Source organism: Molothrus ater, chromosome Z, assembly GCF_012460135.2.
Source record: "Molothrus ater isolate BHLD 08-10-18 breed brown headed cowbird chromosome Z, BPBGC_Mater_1.1, whole genome shotgun sequence".
Lineage (NCBI taxonomy): Eukaryota > Metazoa > Chordata > Aves > Passeriformes > Icteridae > Molothrus > Molothrus ater.
This window is the reverse complement of record NC_050511.2, coordinates 17,583,617-17,604,817: the sequence shown is the minus strand read 5'-3', so window position 1 is coordinate 17,604,817 and position 21,201 is coordinate 17,583,617. Positions and strand designations below refer to the sequence as shown.

General features: G+C 40.2%; 1 protein-coding gene across 3 annotated transcripts in view; it reads left to right on the top strand.

Moving 5' to 3' along the window:
- ANKRD55 (ankyrin repeat domain 55) overlaps positions 1–21,201 on the top strand; it is a 47,411-nt gene that overhangs the window by 2,924 nt on the left and 23,286 nt on the right. For all 3 annotated transcript variants that reach the window (XM_036403831.1, XM_054517992.1, XM_036403832.1), the window contains exons 2-6: positions 4,314–4,436; positions 6,337–6,467; positions 8,564–8,673; positions 11,890–11,950; positions 15,589–15,717. In XM_036403831.1, the coding sequence (XP_036259724.1) occupies positions 4,314–4,436; positions 6,337–6,467; positions 8,564–8,673; positions 11,890–11,950; positions 15,589–15,717 (554 nt within the window). The remainder of the gene's footprint in view (positions 1–4,313; positions 4,437–6,336; positions 6,468–8,563; positions 8,674–11,889; positions 11,951–15,588; positions 15,718–21,201) is intronic.

The window sequence follows — 21,201 nt, the reverse complement described above, 5'->3', positions numbered from 1 at the left end:
TTCTGAGAGAGAGGGTAATAAATTACACGCGTAAAGGGTTCTTTTTCACAATGAACGTGAATTATCCTATTATTCTGTCTTCAGTTTTTAATATCTTGTGTTTAGCAAGTCCAAAATCAATCATTGTCATGTACGTGTACATGAGCATGTACACCAAGCTCCAGCAAATTTATATAAAACTTAAAAATCCAATGTGCTAGAAAGCATGCACTTACGCACCTCTAATGTGCACTTTGTAGAACAACAAATCAGCCAACCTCACAAATCATGTAAAACATGCACTCTTCATGGTACATCAGAGGAGAATTAAGAAGGAGAATTAAGGTAATGAAAAGCACAATTTCACTGCTCTGAATCCTGTAATAATTCTCTTTTTATATACTCTCTTTTTTGATCAAAAGAAAACTACTTTGCCTTGAAGAAATTATACAGTCTTAAAACACTGCAGGTTATTTCGGATAGATTGGTGTTTAACTTTGATTGTTTCTGAGGATTTTAGCACCACCCTCTGTCGTTTAATCTTTTCTTCCAGACCTTTCTACACCACTACTGTCAGCCTGCAGTTTCTCCCCTGCCTTTCTCTATACACAAGCACTGAAATGGATCTTCTGCCTTTCTGAACGTGACTGACAGCTTCCTTTCACCAGTATCACAGCAATTCTCTAAAATGTAAAATGTACTTGAAATCGGACCGTACTTAGTGGCATTTCTTGAACTGCAGAATAGGAATGGAGTAACTGTAACACATTAGAAGGTGAAGACTCAGGCATTTGGTTGTTCACAATCCCTTTCTGCCACATGGTGCTTGTGACCCAGCCACAGCAAAGCCCGCTGCAGGGTAAGCTCACAGAGGGTGGGACACAAGCACTCAGTACTTCACTGTTGCCTTCTGCAAAATGCCCATTCTCTGAACCATTCCTCTTCTGCCCAGGAAAATGTCTTCAAAAGTAAATGTCCCACTGGCTTTAAGCTGGAGGAAGATGAAATGGTCATGTTGTTCACCTGGAGCCAAGTGTGTCCAGCACAAATGGCATCCAAGCTCTCCCAGCATTTTCTGCTCTCTGTCATGTGAAGCATCAGAGGACCATTTATCTGTCTTCCTTCTCACTCCCCCTCCACAATCACACAGGTCAAGACATGCCACTTGAAATTGTGTCACCCTACAGAAATGGAATTCATGTCAGTCATCTTTATTCAGATCCCAACAGGAACACTCATCCATTCCTCCTGGCCCAGGCTCCCAGGCAGGGTGACAGCCTGCTCCACCTGTCTCTCCTTGCTCTGGCAGATCGGACTTGTGGGTGGGGAAGTGTAAATCTTTATGGTTTCATGCCACCATCCTTTAACAGGAATGGAGCCTGTGTTCTGCAAGAAGAGGCAGGGGCAAAACTTCATTCCATTCATTTTTCCATCCATCCATCCATCCATCCATCCATCCATCCATCCATCCATCCATCCATCCATCCATCCATCCATCCGTCCACAGTTTTACTTCCCCTCCTTATGCAAAAGGATAATAAGCTCTGGGGAAAGCAGACTGAGCCCAGCAGAAGCAAAGGGGAAGTGTCTTGGTTTTACCTGGAGGAGAAAGGGCAGAGATGTTCAGAGATGCACATGAAGGAGTGCACCTTTGTCCTCATCTTCCTGCCACAGCACCCTCCAGGTAAGCAACTGCTCTGCTCAGGAGATGGAGATTTCCCTTTGGTGGCTAGATTTCTCTGCTCCTGACTCTCAACAGGAATACTTAACAGTACCTACAAGGCAAAAAAAATAGTACAAAATTTACATGTGCCATGTAAATTTACATTACAGGAGGTGAGGCCCCCTTTGATTCACTACCTGCCTCACTACATCTCACAGTTTCTTTCCCAGTTCCTGCAGCATCTTCTCTGTACCACACCCACACAGCACCTGCACAGCTGTACATGACAGCAGCCGTGAGAGGAGCCATGCTCAGGGCTGGCACCACCCTCTCTGGGTGTACCTCCAGAGACTGGAGGACAAGAGGAGCAACACAAGCTACCAACCACTCAGACCTGAGCTTGTCATTAACATGTTTTTGCTGAGTGTACCGATTGTGGGAGGCATCTTCAGGTCTGACATAATAAGGAAATATTACTAACTGAACCAGTGGTGAAGTCACTTCTTCACGTACTGATGGTGACTCTCCAGCAGCAATGACTCCTCATCTCTCTGGATTTCCCAGGCCCACAGGACAAACCTCCTGAGCCAAACGAACAGTTGCCTCAGCAGCAGACCCCTCAACAGAATAAAAATCAAGTTAACATTTTTATTCACAAACTTTAAGAAGTATGTAATTTAAAATACCAGTTAAGAAAGAAAATAAATTAGATTCTCTTTAACTGAGGAGAAATAGAGAGAGAATCTGTGGCAAAGGCAGATTAACATCAGCTTTTTAATTTTCCCAGAGTTCCAGTTTTGACAGACTAACCCATTCCAGGGTGAGAGCAGATTGTGTTTCCATAGCAGCCAAATTTTGAAGTCCAGAGTACTGATTGCGCCCAGTGAGAGAAGATCACGAGCAGAATTAGGCTAGGCTGTGTAGTCCAGCATAGAGCTCATGTAAGTTCATCTGATACAACATCTGATCACAACATGAGTAGTGTGTCTAATACTTTACAACATTATTTATACATCTTTTATCACTTAAAAAATATAAGTAGTCATACTATCTGCAGAAGTTTGACAAGACAGATAAATCACCAGTCACTTAATCTGTCATCAGATTATCTTTGATCAACTCTCTAGTGTGACTTAGGCATTTTCTCCAGCTATCAAGCTAGTGGAGTGGCTCAACAAGTGTTAGGTTTTATAGCTCTGACCCTGTCCTGGTTTAGCCTGGAATACAGTTGGTTTTCTTCTTAGCAGCCAATACAGTGCTGTATTTTGCATTTAGTATGAGGCTAATGTTGAAAACACAGTGCTGTTTTAGTTGTTCGTAGTTAGTGCTCACACTAAATCCAGGACATTTCAGTGTCCTGTGCTCTGCATTGCTCAGGTGCCCCACAGGCTGGGGGAGCATGGCCAGGAGACCTGACTCGACCTGGCCAAAGGAATGTGCCATACACAGACCAGCATGGCCAGGATGTGAGCTGGGGGAGCTGCAGCATGACAGGCTGGGCACCAGTGAGCAGCTGGCGAGCAACTGTGTTGCGCATCACTTGCCTTTCTTGGGTTTTATTCATCTGTTTCTCTCCTTTTATTACAATTATTAATGATGTTGTTGTGGAGGTCGTGGTGATGATAATGATGATGATGTGTTATTTCAATTATTGAACTGTTCTTACTTTAACCCAATAACTTTACCATTTTCTGATTCTCCTTCCCACCCGACAGGGGTCAGGGCAGTGACTGAACATTGGGGGCATCTGAGGTTAAACCCCAACAGACCCTCAGCCATTGTGAACAGTACAGCTTGCTGCAGCTGTACTTATTTTTGAGTTAATAGGGATAAGAAACATGAGACTGTTTCTGACCAACAATAAATATCTAGGCATTTTACCATTACATCAGATTTGACCCTGCACCCAAAAATCTACTCTTTTGACTCCTTGAGTTAAGAGGTTAATAATCCACTTGAAGCCAAAGGAGGTGCATGCATGTAGAGCATGACATGACAAGTCTGAAAGGAAGTGAAAAGGAAAGAAGCAAAGAGAATCTTATTTCTTTAGAAAGAAAAGTCTGAGGAATGTTCCAGAACAGGTCCTGCAAGGCATCTGCTTTAAATAATAACTCACACTGTAGCTGCCAAACAAAATAAACCTCTCCTGGGTTCCAAGAAATAGTCCACTTTTCCTTTTTGCAGGAATTATCAACACAAACCATTGCTGCCAGAAGTTTACTCTCCTGAGAAGAGAATTCCCTTGGATATTACAGGGAAGTGAAAAGCCTTAGTCTTCTGACTGGTACAAGGATAACACTGAAATTGAAAACACCTGAGTCCTGATTTCATCCTATCTCATAAAAGTTCAGCCAGAAATATTACGAGCTAGTTCAGTTATTACATTTTTTTTCAAGTCATGTTACGTTAGTATGATTTCTTACAAGAAGTGGAAACTTTCCAGAGTTTTTCTTAAGTACTTTCAGTGTCTATGTTTGAAAGTTTTTGGAAGAAGTTATGATGAAAACCAATTTTCAGATGACTAACGAAAACCACAGTGCTGTTTAGATACACTTTGTTCCACCCCAAGTTACACCATCATTTAAACTCAGTGAGACAAGTGTCATTATTTTTCCTGTTTATCATTTGTGCTTGCTCTCTGTTTGCTCATGGATGTGCTCCTTGTCTGCAGGTGATGCAGCAGAAGAGATGGACCTGGCTGTGGTTTACCAAGCGGCAGCTAACGGCGATGTGAACACCCTGACTGCAGTGATCCGAGAGGATCCTTCCATCCTGGAGTCTTGTGACAGAGAGGGTAAATGAAGGCCCAGCTTGTTCTCAGGAGATCTGTGGCTTCAGCTTGCAAATTAAACTTTCCATTTTTTTATTCTGATTTTTTAGTTCAGAAAATTATATTTAGTAGCAGAATATGGGAAATTTGAGTTATTCCTTGGAACATCCACTGGGAATACACAGTTTGGATAATTCCTTCCCCCTGTAATTGTAAGATATTTTTATATGATTACAAATAAGCTGTTTTGCTATGATTAGACAGTCCTTTACCATTTATTTAATTTATCTTATTTAGGGGTATGCTGAGAAACTGCTGACATTTCAGGGGAAGAATATTCTTACCAATGCCAAGTGACATATATTCTGGACATCTCTAAAGCAGAGGTTATAGTATGTGTACAATTTGAATGGTTTGGTCAAGTAATTTTTTTGCCAAAGGATACAATGTGCAATTATCTAAATTATCTGTTTTATCTGTCAGGCTGTGCTCAGTGTGTTATTTCAATTATTGAACTGTTCTTACTTTAACCCAATAACTTTACCATTTTCTGATTCTCCTTCCCACCCCACAGGGGTCAGGGCAGTGACTGAACACTGTGTTCCAGTTACTATTTAATGTTACTACAAATTATTGTACATTGGCTGGGTTTTATATGCATCTATTCCCAAAGTGAGTAAGAACCACAGATCTCTGGAAGCTGTTCTCAAGAACAACTTTTTTTGTCAGAAGTATTTTTTTAATTGCAGTTTCTTATAAGGGGTCCATATGAACACTGTCTTTTCTAATCTTTAACAGCTTTCACCAAGCTACCAATTTTTCATATACTTTAAACCAGGCATTCTAACTGATATCTTTAAAACCTCTACTGGTTAGTCGAGAAAATTTACTCAAGACAAAATGGTCCCTGTCCACTCGTTAATGGGAGGAAGACTAGGTGTGAATGGTGGGTGGAGTAGGAGGAGATGGACTGGCCAGGAGTACTTCAGCTCTGGAACTAACTTGTCTCCTAGGTTGTCCATGCAAATGTAACTAAAGAACAGTATTCCAGCACAAAACATACAGCTCATATCCTGCACGTTTTTTAGGCTCTGCATGACCTCAGGTTGAGTAGCACATTTCCTCAGCAATTTCATTGAGTTCAGTAAGAATAATTATTCTTCAACTATAGATGAAGTTTCTAGTAGTCTTATAGTTTCTAATACTCATGTGTATTCCCAGCCTAGTAATTTTAAAATGCTTTGTCAGATTCTGCAGGAAAGTCTCCTGCTGTTTTTCAACAGTTAACAGAATGGAAGGAAGAGGGAGCAATTAAATTGTACAATACTTCATGAAGAAATTAGAATATTAGGTTTAAAAGGAGATTTCAGGAGTTTTTCAAAATGGAAAATTTTTGCAGAATATTTAAAAGTTCTTATAAAAACAGGAAATAAAATATCCTAGAGCAAATCCAGACTTCAAATTAAGTTGTTCTCTGCACAAAGGGCCAACTTTTATACCTATGCAAGGGAAACAGCTTGATTTTGTAAGTCTTTTGAATATACAGACATAATGAAGCTGGGGTTTGAGAAAATTAGACAAGCACCATCTGGTTACTAGTCATTCTGAAGGATATCAGCCTCCAAAATGGTGTAAAAAGCCAAAAGTTAATTTTGGGAACTTATCAACAGAAAAGCACTTTTCCCTCCAGAAGCAGAGTTAATGAGGCAAAGCTTTTGCTAATATAGTCATGCTCTTTTTAAAACCAGCAGTCAGCGACTGTCATAGAAATTGCTTCCTGACTAAAAAAGGCTGAGTACAACTATTGGACAGTTGTCAGAGAAAGGATTTGTTAGCTTGCCAGTGTTAAGATTAGAAAATAAGAGACTATATCTTATAGACATGACACAACAAATGGTAAAATAAATTTGGCTTTCTTCCCCAGGTTGCACACCTTTGATGCATGCTGTGTCAGGACGCCAGGTTGACACAGTGAAGCTTCTGTTGAAGATGGGAGCTAATATTAATACTCAAGATGCTTGTGGACGTACCAGTTTATCTCTGGCAACTTATTTGGTACCAAGACTTGGGGAACAAGGATGGAGTGAAGGGAGTAAATGTGCAGACCAAATAAGATTTCTGCTTATACTACAGGAAGAAAAAAAAAGCACAAAACATTTGGTTCTAGACAACAGTGGAATTGGTTTTGAAACTTAACTACAATGCAAAGCTGAGCAGTGATTATTACAAGAGGATCAGGACTCCTGTCAGACACTCCTGTCAGAGTGTCCTTTCTCTTTTGGCTTATAAAATTGGTGCATGATATGAGGATCTCACAAGAAAATTGCTTTTTTTTTTTGTACACTAAAAGTCCCCTCTTGTTGTTATTAGGCAGATTGACTTCTCCCTCTTGCATAGCCAGCATTAGATATTTATGCTCTAGTGAGGGCTTTCCTGTCTCAAACTCTGGTGATCAGCAGGCAAGTGTTACTGCACACTGTATGAACCAGGCCATTGCTTCTTTTCACTGTGGTGCTGGACTTGTGATGGCCAGGTTGAGGACTGAAGTTCTAGATGTTGCTGGTGCACTTGCTCAAATCATAAACAATCCAGCCCCTGATGTTCAGTCTACCTGCAAATTGCAGGAGGGGGCAGACATCCCACTGAGACATTTGGGAAAGAATTGTACTTAAGAATCTGTCTGAACTGAAGAAACAATAGTTTTTTTCTCCTTAGTCTTCTACTCCTTGCAGGAGGTAATTCAGGTTTCGGAGAGAAAGTGGGGACCAAGTTAGCCGAGCAGACTGGGTTTCCATTATTAATTGGACAGAAAGGAGGAAGGAGTGTGCAGCCATGGCTGCACAGTATGAGTTAAGCTGGATGACTGCCAGCTCATTTAAACAGACACTGTGGCAGCCTAATTAAATGACAACCCTTGCCCATAGTTTCTTCCTGAAAATTTAGGACAAAAACAATGTTCCTGCTTAGCTATGCAATATTCAGCCAGAAAATAAGTGTCGAAAATAACAAAACAGTCAGTCTCATCCAGTGCAAGGAGCATGCCCCACTTACTTGACAACAAACATTTCCTCTGCAAGATATTTTAAAAAAATCCCATAATAAGTGTCACGCTTCTTTTTTCCTTCCTCTTTTCCCGGAGGGGAAAAAATATTCTTTGGAAAAAAAGAAATTACTGGAAAAGATTTAAACCACCCAGGCTTCTAAGTTTCCATTTCTGTTTCTGTGAGGGATATAACGAGAGGTCCAGAGAGACTTCTGCTGTGATGTCTGTCCAGACAAATGGATTCAGGAGCATTGCACAGTCAAGACTGTGTGTGGCATTTGGAGGTCTTGTACTTCCACCAAGAGCTCCAACAGGGGTGTTCTGATCCTACCATTCCACACATTTTCCCCAGAAATGCTCGTAATGCCAATCCAAAACAGCTCATACAAGAGGGAATGGTCTTTGTCAATTGTCTGCTGAAGTTTTAACAAAGCACTTAAACTCATGCTTGGTTTTCTTCAGACTTAAGTATATGCTGAAAGATTTATGCAGTCACAACCAGAGTGTTTACTTGCTTTTATGTTGAGGTGATCAATAGAAGGTTTTAGTCCAAGAACTGATTCATCCCATCTGTTTTGGTGCTATTTTCAGTCTAACACTGCCACTAGTACAAACTTCTGCAACAACATTTTATAAGGCCACACTCTAAGGCTTTTTACCATTGATTTGCCATCTTTGCCAAAATCTCACAAACAAAATCTCACTGAGATTGAGTGCTCATGTTCTTGGTTTAATCCAGCATGATTGAATTCACATACAAGAATATGTGCAGCATCTGCTAGTGATAGAGGAATTAGCAGGTTTTTAATCACTGTTAGTGCTTGCCACAGATGCAGGGGGAAAAGAAACAAATCAAAAAACAAAGAAACAAAAAATACAGTGTAAAGGAAACACCTCATCAGAGAAATGAATAACTGAGGTAGTTTGAGACCCAGACTCCAAAGGAGAACTACTCTCAGTTCTGAGAAACCTCTACTGAGGAAAAAAATTCCAGTTTCTCTGTTAACAGAAATGGCTACAGTCACATGTGAACCCCAGCACCAACAAGAAAAGATCTGGCCTTATACTTTTCACTTTCCTCTTTGATATGCTCCAATTTCTTTTTTAGGGCTGGCTGGAAGGCTGTGTCAGCCTGCTCAGGAATGGTGCTAAGCAGAACATACCTGACAAGAACGGGAGGTTGCCACTACATGCTGCCACTGCAGAGCCTGATGTGAGGTATGTGCCTGGCTCCCCAAGAAGAGCCCACAGCAGGAATAATAGTTGTGACAGCTACACTTGTGACCTGTGTCTTTGTTTAGTGGTTACCGTGAAGGGGGTAGAGAGGAGGAAAAACATTGTGCAATACTTGTGTACCAGAGATTGATGGCCAGGTAAAGAGAGAAGCATGTTTTAATATCGCAATAGCTGGAGGAGGGAAAATAATTAGAAGAGAGATTGAAACCCTACGTTTCCCCTGCCCAACTACCTTTCTGTCCTACCACATGAAATAGTACAAGACTCCTTCTCTGGACTTCTCTTCTGAGTAGCATGGCAAATCTGAGAAAAGTTTTCCACAAGACAACCTCTCTGAAAATCCCCAACCCTAAAGGGGAAGTTAAGGACTGGTGGTCTGGCTCATTTTTAACTACTTTTACTGAAGGCAGAGTAACAGCTACAGAGTGGGTTCACAGAACTATTAAGAAAGATTCTCTTTTTCTGATTCCAGACTGTGACAATAGGACAGTTTAATAAATTTTGATTTGTATATCTGAATAAATTCACTCAAAAAAGTCCCCTAAGTAAGTCATGCCTGAAGGTGTAGACAGACATTAGAAACAGGTAAAACATTCAGTACATGCAATATGTTCATGTGACTTCATCACTGAGTCCATAATTTTGTTGCTGTAGCCATATCAGACCGGGCCAGACATCTGGCCACTTCTGCTGGTCTTGTTCTCCAGCCTTTTTTAACAGCTTTATTCATTTTCCACGTTGTCTTTGCTTTTCATGCATCACTTGGAGAAAATAATTTGAGGTTTCTGCAGAAGAAAGGTCCCTATCATTAAACAAAACCCACACAAGAAAGAAGACAATGTCTGTATAACACCACACATGTTGCTACTTGAAAGGGAACACTAATCTCCTCTACCAGGAGCACACTAGGTCCCCTGAATGTTTTTCACATTCTCCAAGGATACAGACAGACCCTTCTTTGCTCTGCACAGTTTTCTTTTTCCTCTGTCTTCCCACTGGGTTTGCTCCATGCCCAGACACAGGCCTGGAACACTGAGCAGAGGTTTTTCCATCATGGTCATTTTCAGTGCCTTGTCATCCTATGTCATTGCCAAAAGAGAATATGCAATGGCCAGTTATGAAATGCTTTTGCAGCTAAATCTGAAAGCTAGCAGTCTGCTGCTACAACCTCACATGCTGAAGGCAGCATGGAATGACAAGAGACAGTTAATATATTGATTTGATAATTGATTTTTGTGCTCGAGTGCATTCCACAGAGCCTAACAGGCAAGGTGGAAAGAGAATTCATTCCTGATCTATGCCTTTAAGAGTAGATAGCAGAGAAACCTCAGCTGCTTGGTTGGATATCTACGTATTTAAATGTAGCACTTATGTTGCCATAGTGCTCTAATGGTGTAACTGAGTCTAAGTTTGTTCATGATAAACACTCTAGTCAAATAATTAGATTTCTTTCACATACAGTGGTGTCATTGATCATATCAGGAGTTGAACCACAGAGTCCTGTATCAGATTATGAAACTGTGTGATAAATGGTTTTACAAGCATACTATGGTTATCTCACTTTGGTTTTCCTCTCTAGCTGGTATTTACCAAGACATGTTTTCAGACACGGAATTTCTGAGATTCTGAGTCATTTTGCTAAATGACAACATAATCTTTCTTAACTTTTACAAACTCCTACCCAACCACTCACAACAATCATAGTGTCGTCCTTTTCAGATTTCCTGCAATATGACTCCATTTAGAAACGGAGATGTGACACCTCTTTTCTACAAGAATTTGTATCCATATGCAAATGGATTTGAAGTCAAAGCAAAATCCCTATGCTGGGATCTGCCCAATCATCACCCTTTAGGGACTCTACTTTAAAAAAATCCTAAATTTCAACTTTCAACACCTGAGGATGATATTACCTATAGATAAGATTTCCACTTGCAGAATTGTCAAAATCATCCCTAAGCAACTGTAAATATCTTCTTTTGAATATTTCATGTAGCTAGTTCTTTATTACCAGCAGAGAAGAACAAAGTTGACATGAAACGTTAATCTGATGCACACACATGAGCACAGTTCAATCCAGAAGATACACTAGAAGTGGTTGAAGATAAAAAGTAGCAAAATATTTTTATTCAGTCTCCTCTGCATAGAAATAAATTCAGGGTTTTATACATTTTTTCCTGTGTTATCTTTACATTTATCAAATTTCCTGCCTTTATACTTCATTATTTTTTACTTTTCTTGCTAAACAGTATGTCTTCTTCATGTCCATGTTCTGAAGGTTTCTACCAAATTCACACTTTCAGATGAGCCACAACTTTGCACACTGATCCACTGAGGATATATCCTTCATTTTGCTATAATCCTAAGAACTGCACATTCATATTAGGATTGGCTTTGCTGCAGCATGTGAATGGAAGGAGTTTTTAATTTTCATGGTCCAGCCACGTACATGATCCAAACAATTAGCGTCCTGCTATAGAACACAGCCAGCTTTGCCAAACCTGTAGTTATTTCAGAACATCTTCACAAGATAGCAAAAGGAAAAGAAGGTGTTAAAATATTATGGTACTTGAATAATATTTCCAATAACTACTTTAGTTTTCCCTCCACCAGACAGGATTGCTTGTAGTCCAATATTCTATAAAATGTGAACCTATGCATTGCTATATTTTATGCCATAATAATGGCCCTTTTCCAGCAGACATTCTGTATGGCCTTGTAAAATATTAGGGTTTGTGTGTGTAAACATTCAGCAAGCATGCATCTACTCACATATGCACACAAATGTGTACACTGCATCACATTATTCCGAGAGTCAAATAGAGTGAAAAATCCTTACAGAAGCTGGCATCTCTGTTACTTAGGACATTATAAAATATGCTGGCCGCAAATTTCTAAGCTACCAAAACCTGCACACATGTACAGTATTTTACATTCTGGTTCTAGCCCAGCAGTCAGCATAAGAGTTACTCTGAGTGGATCTTCTTTTAATTCCAAGCTCTAAACTTTTTTTGTTACCATAAGCCATAAAGTCCAATTTGTTTTGCTCATATGACAAAGCTCAAAGCTAAGATTCTCACCTGTGCCAATCGCTAATACTGATTTTTCATGAAATTGCACGTTTTGTTTTTAAAAAACTGTCAGTTTTTCAAGTTTAGTCAGGAGTACAGCACACTGATTATATCATTGCTTCCACAGGCTTCTGAGCTTGCTCCTGCAGCAGTCAAATCTTAGTGAAATTAATCACCAGGACAATGAGGTGAGTGAGCTTGTGCTACAAATCGCAGTCCTTGGTACTGGAAGCATAGAACCGTTAAATTTTACAATAAGGCTAAGTCAAAAATTTCTATAATGCTTTTGCTAAACTCTGCAAAGTATTATCTCATTCTTCTTTCTATGTACTATGCACCTGTAGGCTAATAAAGTTTCTCTCTATTGAGGCAGCTATGAGGTACCTTGAATCCATCTCTTAAATTATTTGTCAAGACAAGAATTTCCCTTTATTCTTCTGAAGTTAGACACTGGACCAAGTCTTCACCTTTACCAATCCTAAGTGTTCAAGGCCAGGCTGGATGGAGCTCTGAGCAACCTAGTCTAGTGGAAGATGTCTCTGCCCATGGCAGCCAGGTTGGAACCAGATAATATTTAAGATCCCTTCCAACCCAAACTATTCTATTATTCAATGATTCCTTGATCCCACCATTCAACTCCTGTTCTCAAGAAAAGTATCAGAGAGCTGGCATTACACAGAATGCACAAAAATTTGTGCTGTTTTCTTCCATGTGGAGTTGTGTCCTGCATGTATATACATTGTACATAGGAAAGAGTTAACTTCCCACATGTTTTTCTCCAAATAGAGAAGTCAAGACACAAGAGAAATTCTGAGTGTCATTTCATATGTTTCTGTTCATTTTGACAGTTGCTCAAGGATGTGTCTCTTTTCCACAGAGTCAGAATGGCCAGAGGGCTGTATATTTTTCCTCTTTTTTTTACCCACTGAAAGGTTTGCAGACCCTGCTCACAACACTCTAAACCAGACACATGCATTGTCTTGATGTAGAACTATGTTACTAATGATTTGCATGGAATGGTGGATCATCATTTCAAACCAGAATATTTTGCTGTAATGCACTGCTACATGCAATTTGGAACTTTTAGTCCATCTCATTGTCATTTGGCACTGACAATATATTTGTTCAAGTGTCAGTATTAAGCCCTGAATACTCATGTTTTCTGAAAAATGTGGATCCTAATAAAGGATTGCAGCTAACAGAACTGTTCTCTTGGCATAAGTAAAACACTTCAGTTTTCCCATTTGACGCTTGAGAAAATCACCCTGATGAATGCATGAACACATAAACAATAAGAAATACATCTGGAGGTTTCATAGCTTCCACAACCCTGTCTTTCTGTGGGTTTATTAGTGAAGCCTGTGAGATGACAATGTGAAGAAACATTCCCTGTAAAAGCCTTGAATCTGAGCAAAACAATTGTCACACTATATTTCTCACAACCATTTATCGGGGTTTGTCCTTTTATGTCCTGTATTGCTCCTTATTTTTTATGAATGTGCAGTTGTTTGTCCATCTCACCTCTAAGACTGTTTTCTGCTGGACCTTCACTTTGGCAGTTCTGATACCACTCTCATGTTTCCACTTAAGAGCAGCAGTTTGTTTACCTACAGATGCCACTCCAGGGTGGTATCACCCAGCACAGATGGGGTGGGCTGGGCTGCAGAAAGCCTGCAGGAGCGAGCTGCTGCGACAAACAGGTCAATGCTCTTTGCTCACCTGGGCGCTCTGAAAGGACACGTGGAATGCACAAAGTATTAGAAAGGAAACGGAGAAGAAAACAGGAAGCTCTGTTTGAATCCTTTGTACAGCCACAATGGCTACAAGAGTAAACTGAAAAAAGATATACAAGGAAAGGAACAGAAAAAGGACTACAAAGATGATAATAGTTACAGAGCAGCTTTCTCACATGGGCAGGCTAACTAGAGCATACTAACTGTAACAGGACTTTCAGCTTGGCAACTACATCAGAGAGATGATATAAGCCTATGACATCATAAATGGTGTGGAAATGAAAAGAGAATTATTATTAATTGGTCTGGGGGTTTTGCATATAAAAATATGGAGACTTCTACAAAAATTATCAGGCAATAGTTTCAAAGAAAATTAAAATAAATATTTTTTCAGAAAATGCATCATTACCTTTTAGAGGGTGCGATGTCATATGAAGTCTTTAATCTGATTACCAAAATATTAGGTGGCAGTATATTGTCAAGCCTTGTTCCTTATATTTTTGCACTAAGCATCTGCTGCTGACCTCTCTGAGTTTTGTCATTGTACCATAGCGATTTTTGAAAACTATCCACAGTTTTACACTCTTATCTTACAGCTGATTCTGCTGGCGACCACAGTAGAAATAGAGACAAAGTTGATTTTTCAAGGATTTTTTTTCTTGGCCATATCAACACAATGAGAGAGGATAACAGAAAGATGGCCTGGTACACTGTAGTTTCTCCTTCTTCAGTGATTTGCACGCTCTCCAGGACCTGTACTCATTTCCCAGCTGGAAATCACTTTGCTGATGCCTCACAGATAATGTGTGTCCATCAACAGTACTAGGTCCCTCATGTCTACTGACATAAATGGCAGAGCTCCCATTAATTTCAGTTGGTGCAGGAGTTTACCCTCAGTTTTGGTTTTACAAAACCGAAACCCCCATGATTAAGCTTTGCAAACCCTAAGTAAAACCAAAACTGCTCTCATTCAACTGCTCTGTTTTGTTATCACCCATACTTAGGCCACATGGGAACTTAAAAGTCTTATAAGATGTGTGATGAGTGAGAGAAATGAATGCCACGGCATTCAGGCTTTTAGTCAGAAAATCACTGCAAACAGCTTCCACTTTAATGCACTGATAAGCTGTCTGCATCAATATAGCTCATACTTTACCTGGGTTGTTACCAACTGGCTTTATTGGAGTTCTAGTTAAAGTTTTAATTGCTTTTCCACTCAACTTTTTTTTTTCTTTTTTCTTTTTTTTTTTTTTAATGCTTTTTATCCTTTTGGAAATCAGGCAAGACCCTTGAAATGCATTTTTTCTCATAAGAGAGGAAACAGCACCTACCGAAAGGAAAACGTTGCCACACCTGAAAACACTAGAAATTTGTTAGAAACATAATAAATTAGTCAATTTATACAGAAAATCTTAATTATTATGGATATAGAGTAAAATACAGGTGAGTGTAAGAATGCTGAAGGTGCAAATATAGGCCATGAATTCTCTGATCTATTAAGACTGATTGGATATAGCTAAGATGGAATAAAAATGCAGCTGAATAACCTACCATTTGCTTTGTTTTCTCCCTGAAGAGTAAATATATAAATGTTTATATTGTGACTTTCTTGTGGGCATCACTCTGCCAGTTCTTTAGCTTGCTGACTAGTGCCAGCTGCAGTAATAGCTTATAATATTTTTTTTGGATCAAAGATAAGACCAAGCACAAACATCATGCTGTGTAATGCCAAAGCACCAGCCTAAACCAGGCTTTTCTTGCAGGATTCAAGAAAAGTTCCTCCCTGAGCAGGGAGGAACTGTCCCCCCAGCCATCATGGCCTTGACCACATGTTACGTATAACAGGCTATAGGCACATATGGAGGAAGCATTTGTGTTTGTATCCATTTTCTGTAATAATTCCAAAAAGCTAATTGCTTGGTTCCCCCTGTGACTCCACTAATTCAGAAGCTGCTACTAAATATTTCAAATCAGGGTGAAGAGGGAAAAATGTGTCCACCCTGGATGGTTTCAGGGCTGCCTAGCTTATCTACATAGACTTAAAGGGTGCTCCTATGAGTGACAATAATTTGCCCTCGGTTTGTGTCTTGCAGGGAATGACTTCACTCCACTGGGCTGCATTCCACAATAGACCCCAGCACACCCAGACTCTGCTGCACAAGGGAGCAGACCCAACTCTGGTGGACAAGGACTTCAAAACAGCTCTGCACTGGGCAGTACAGGTGAGCCACAACACAGTCCCAGTGGGATGTTTATTGAACTGAGTTGGCTATTGTGGTGTCCTAAACACTTCTAAGGAAGTGGTTTGGGCTGTGGAACAAGGAGATTGGATGCTAAAAATGCCCACTAAGCCCCAGCGTTTTGCCAGTGGGTAGAGATCAAGGGTCTAGCATCTTCTTTGGAGACCAAGGCATACCTAATAGAAGCTTAGCCCTGTTGACCCAAAGTTTTCATTTATCTCAAGTGGGACTACGTGTATGCTTCATGTTGAACTTATGCCTATTTTTTTTTCACTAAATAAGGGTTGCAGAAACTAGCAGCTTACTTGGCAAAGGCCTTTGGGAATAAAACAGCATAAACACAAGTGAAAACATATTTAAAGAGCTACAGCTATGAAAGAATTATCTGAAGGGTTGAGACCCTACTTCTCTGGAGACTGGAGAAGACATGGAGCTAAACACATTTCCTGTTGAACTGTGTGTTTCTATCTCATGTGCAAAAGAGCACTGTCAAATACTGAGGCCATCATTAGAGAAACAAACCATACAGATTTAATAAGGCATTAAAAACTGTATTATGTAATTGTGTTAGTAAGTGATGTCAAATACAGCATAATTTACTGGTTTTCCTAGTTTAGTACAGAAAACTGCCTGGATGAAATTGTATGTTTTCATGTGCTGTCTAAGCATAGCAAATTCCAGTACCAATGTTCAAAACACATGCACAACAGGTAAACCAAAATAGAACTCACACAAAAAATCCAGCAACGTTTTCATACAATTACCAAATGTTTGCATTCTCATCTTCTGGTCTAAGTTTTCTCTTCTTAAAAGAAGTGTCAGCAAGGAAATTTGAAATTCTGAACTGCCATATACGATATTTATTACGGGGCAAGGACATCTGAACAAATAATCTTCAACCATAGCCTCACAAAAATGATTAACATATAATAGGCCTAACTTTTTTTTTCTGAAGTATATTTTGAAGAGGTATATTTTGACCTCTGAAACTGGTAATATTTCAAAAGTTTTGTTCTTCTTTAATCAGTCTTAAATTGGACTTGTTATTTGCCTTAGAAGATTAAAGGTATCTACTCTACTACCTGTTGTGCATTTTCACCAGGCATATTCCAGTTCTGCCTGCTTCCAGTGGGAAACATCTGAATCCCATGCCAACTTCTGTGTGATAGCCAGTGGTCTATATCATAGGTCTGGGGACAACCTGTCTGACAAACAGAAAGACAAAAGTGAATCTACTTTATAACCCTCAGAGTTCCCCTCCTTTCCTGAGGGGAAAGCTTTCCCTGATTGTGTATTTTGTATGTTTCATTATTTAATTCCATTGTTAACTCTCACCTCCACCCTTCTCTCACAATTGTGCAGAAAAAGTCTTGAGAAATGGGGAAAAGGAAACTGCACAAAACCCACTTGGCCTCAGGTGGAAGGAACTCACAAATGCCCTCTTTTCCTTTAAGCTGCTCCCGGAAATCAAGAGGAAGCCTGCAGAATGACACACATGCACCCCTTTTTTCCTTATTGTGAGATTTCTGCCGTGAAACCCTTTAAGTTACTTCTTCCTTCCACATGCTTCTCCACAGTCTAAGTCCAGAAGTGGCATTTGAAATACCAGAGCATGAAATAGATTTGTTCACATTTCTACATTTCTCTTACTCAAATAAGAAAACTCTTGGCCAAGAAAACAACTTGCAGCCAGTGCTCTCTGCTGCCCATTTAGGACCAGGAGATTTGGATACTGTGGACGGGCACAACTTTCTCTGCTGTGACACAGAACAGAACAACAGCTCTGCTCGATGGGATCATCGTTATGTCTAATTGCCTCCTCTGTGACTGCTGGAAAGGAGATATTTTTCCTTTAAGAATTGTATAAATATCTTCAGAGAACAAGAGACTCACAGAGCTCAGGCAGTACAGCTGCAGGGGTTATTTTTGGCTGAATAGGGCCCTGTGTTTAATTTCTTTTTTTTTTAAATGCAGTGAGGGGAAGACCAGACACTGCACAGAAACTTGTTTCAGAAGTTGCAGGAAAGAGGCACTTTGTTCACACTCTGCTGAAACACACAGTAGGACCATACGAAAATCATTGCCCACCATTGAAACCCAAATTCATGAGCATGAGGCATATTTCATATGAAATCATTGTTCTGTGCTGACTCTTTCCAAAACTGCATGTGTGTGATTTTGTCTTCCATCAGGCATCATGGGATGATCAGTCCCATCCATGTAGATGTAGCCAGACAGACCTTGCCCACACCAAGGCCTGGTCTTTTGAGAAACTCAAGTCTCCTGCCATTCAAGTTCACATCTTAAGTGCAAATGTATCAGTGTCAAAAACACTGATCATTACTGTTTGCTGTGAGAGTATCTCATGCCACATTTTTTACATATGCAGTATTTCTATGTGCTGGTGCAGACAGGCCTTTTTAAAAGTGTCTTGGGAGGTATTTCTCTCCTTTCACTTCAGCCAGCATTAATTACTGTAGTGAAAAGGAAACACACCTTTGAAATACAAAACTGTAACTGATACAGGAACAAAGGGTAAAGGCATTCTACAATTCTACATAATGGTATTATTGAAATCCTGGTAAAATATAATATAAAATATACCATACAGCATGGATTATGATGCTACACAGTTCTATACTGTAACAGTATAAGTAGTACCTCGGAAACAGCTGGGAAGATTTGGAATCTTGCTACATTGCCTTGCCAGTTGTCATCATTTTTACCAGAATTTTCTTTGTCTTGTTCTCAGTCTCTGGCTCCCAAAGTCAAATGATTACATGAAAATATCAGCTTTCTACTAAAGGATACACAAAAAAAACCCAGATTTCTTTTTTAAGTGAAGAAATACAAACCTGTAGGAATAAAAAGAATGCAACTAGAAAGAAACTATTAACAATAACAATCTGCCATGGGGTGACATGCTTATGATTTTTAAATAGGCTGATTTGGAGTGCAAAGTTTTAAAAAAATTAGAAGCACTAGTATTTGTTCCATAGCAACAATGCAGTTATTTCATTCCTCTGTTTCCAGAGAAGAGAGTGAAATACCTGTATATATAAAACACACTGTAAAAGAAATGCATAAGTAAGTATTAATTTGTGTTTGGTTGGCCAAGCACCGCAGTTTCTCTGTAATTGGCTGGAAGGTGAAATCACACTTAAATGCCAGGATTTCTAGGAAAGAATGTCTCTGTTGCTGCAGGACATCTTGAGGACACAGCTGGCTATCCAGCCAGAGCAGAGGAAGGGGCCAGAGAAATGAGTCATGGCTCAGAATCTCTCCCAAGGGATCACTTCTCTCCTTGTCTCTGCCCATCACCCATTTTTTCATGTGGGCTATATACAGTGGAAGAATTCAGAGAGACTTCCAAAGCCACCTTAAAACCCAGTGAGTGTTTCTCTACTGCAGATATGTCTGTTGTTGGACTGACCAGAAAAGGTGCATTTGCTGGGCATGGTTCACTGTCTAGTTGGTTTCAGGCAGATTTCTTTCCCTGCAAAGTTGTACTTTATTTCTCCTTGTTTCATGCAGTTTTCTAAAGATGGCTTGAAAGGAGGAATAGCGATTTCCTTTTTTTATGTCACTAAGCTTTAAAGACATTTTTGACTGTTAACAAGTCAAAAAGATATTCAAGTTTCATTTTTTAAATATACACTTTTAAAATCACCTTCTTTTGTAAATATTGTCATTCTAGCAATGGTACAACTCTTGCTTGTGGAGCCTGGAACATTACATAGAAGCAGGGATCTACAGAGTGAGCTGTCAAGTTGCAAAACAAGATAGAAGAATTTGCAAATAGTTTTGAGTAAGAAATAAACTTGCTTTAATACCAGCAGAAGTTTTTTCCATTAAGTGCCCTAAATATTTGTGACACTGTCTACAAAAGTGAATTAAATGTGCTTGAGTCTTGGCTCTGGCACTGAGACAAACTATCATGGGACAACCTGTGTCCCTACTGCTATACTCTCTTACTCAAGCAGGATGGTCATACACAGACCACTTACTGGCAATGATCTGGTACTCATTTTACCTCCAGGAACTGGTAGGGAAAGTATTCATTGACCCAGGCCTAAACAATGCCAGAGAGGATTTTGAGAATTATTTGGTACAGACAGCTAAATTCCAGTGCTGAAGGATATTCCTAAGTGCTGCTTCATTTTTTATGTAGCTGCAAACTATTTCTTCATTTTAAGTTGTCACAGAATAAGCTGAGTTGGAAGAGACTCACAAGGATTGAGTCTAACTCCTGGCCCTGCACAGGTCACCCCAAGAGTCACACTGTGCCTGAGAGCACTATCCAAACTCTTCTTGAACTCTGGCAGGATGGTGCTGTGACTACTTCCCTGGGAAGCCTGTTCCAGTGCCCAAACTCCCACTGGTAAAGAAACTTTTCCTGATATCCAACCTAAACCTCCCAACACAGCTTCAGGCCATTCCTTTGGATCATGTCACTGGTCACCACAGAGAAAGAGGCCTGTCTGCCCCTCCTCTTCCCCTCATAAGGAAGTTGTAACTGCAGTGAGGTCTTCCCTCATCTCCTCCAGGCTGAACAGAACAGGTGACCTCAGCTGCTCCTTATACAGCTTTCTTGAAGTCCATTCACCATCTTCATTGCCCTCCTTTGGATGCTCTCTAATAGTTTATTAACTTGGTTATACTGTGATACCCAGAAGTGCCCCCAGCACTTCATTCAAGGTGAGGCTGCCCCAGTGCAGAGCAGAGCAGGACAATCCCCTCCCTTGCCTGGCTGGTGATGCTGTCCCTGATGCCCCCAGGACACGCTTGGCCCTCCTGGCTGCCAGGGCACTGCTGGCTCATGTTCAACTTGCCATGGACCAGAGCCCCAGGGCCCTTTCCATGGCACTGCTGTGCAGCCTCTCATCCCCCTGTACATCCTGTCTGTACATCCAGGGCTGCCCCATCCCAGGGGCATAATTCAGCACTTTCCTGTGTTGAACTCTGCATGGCTGATGGTTGCCTATCTCTCTAATTTATCAAGGTCTTTCTGCGGGGCCTCCCTGCCCTCGAGGTTGTCAACAGCTCCTCCCAGTTTTGTATCATCTGCAGACTTGCAGTATTGATATAAAAACTCATCAGTACAGCCAGATCATCAGAAAAACTCTTACTGAAATAATAAACTGTTAAAAAGTAAGCCCTTCAAGTGTGAACATGCCATAGACAACGTAATTGTTCACGCCAATCAAATGTCTGAGGTAATCAATTGCAGAATTCCCACTGAGCTTAGCAGGAATTTGTCTTGGGCAGATCCTGTAGGTAGGTACAGAATAATTGCCAGACCTCTTCCCAGCACACAGTCTATGTGTAACTGCACAGTGGATGCCAGAATATGAGTGATGTATATGCAACATACTTCTTGCATATCTATACAAGTCCTGATCTCCTGTGCCTGACAAAAGGCACTTGAAGACAAATGCTTCCATTTCTCTGATAGAATAAATCCTT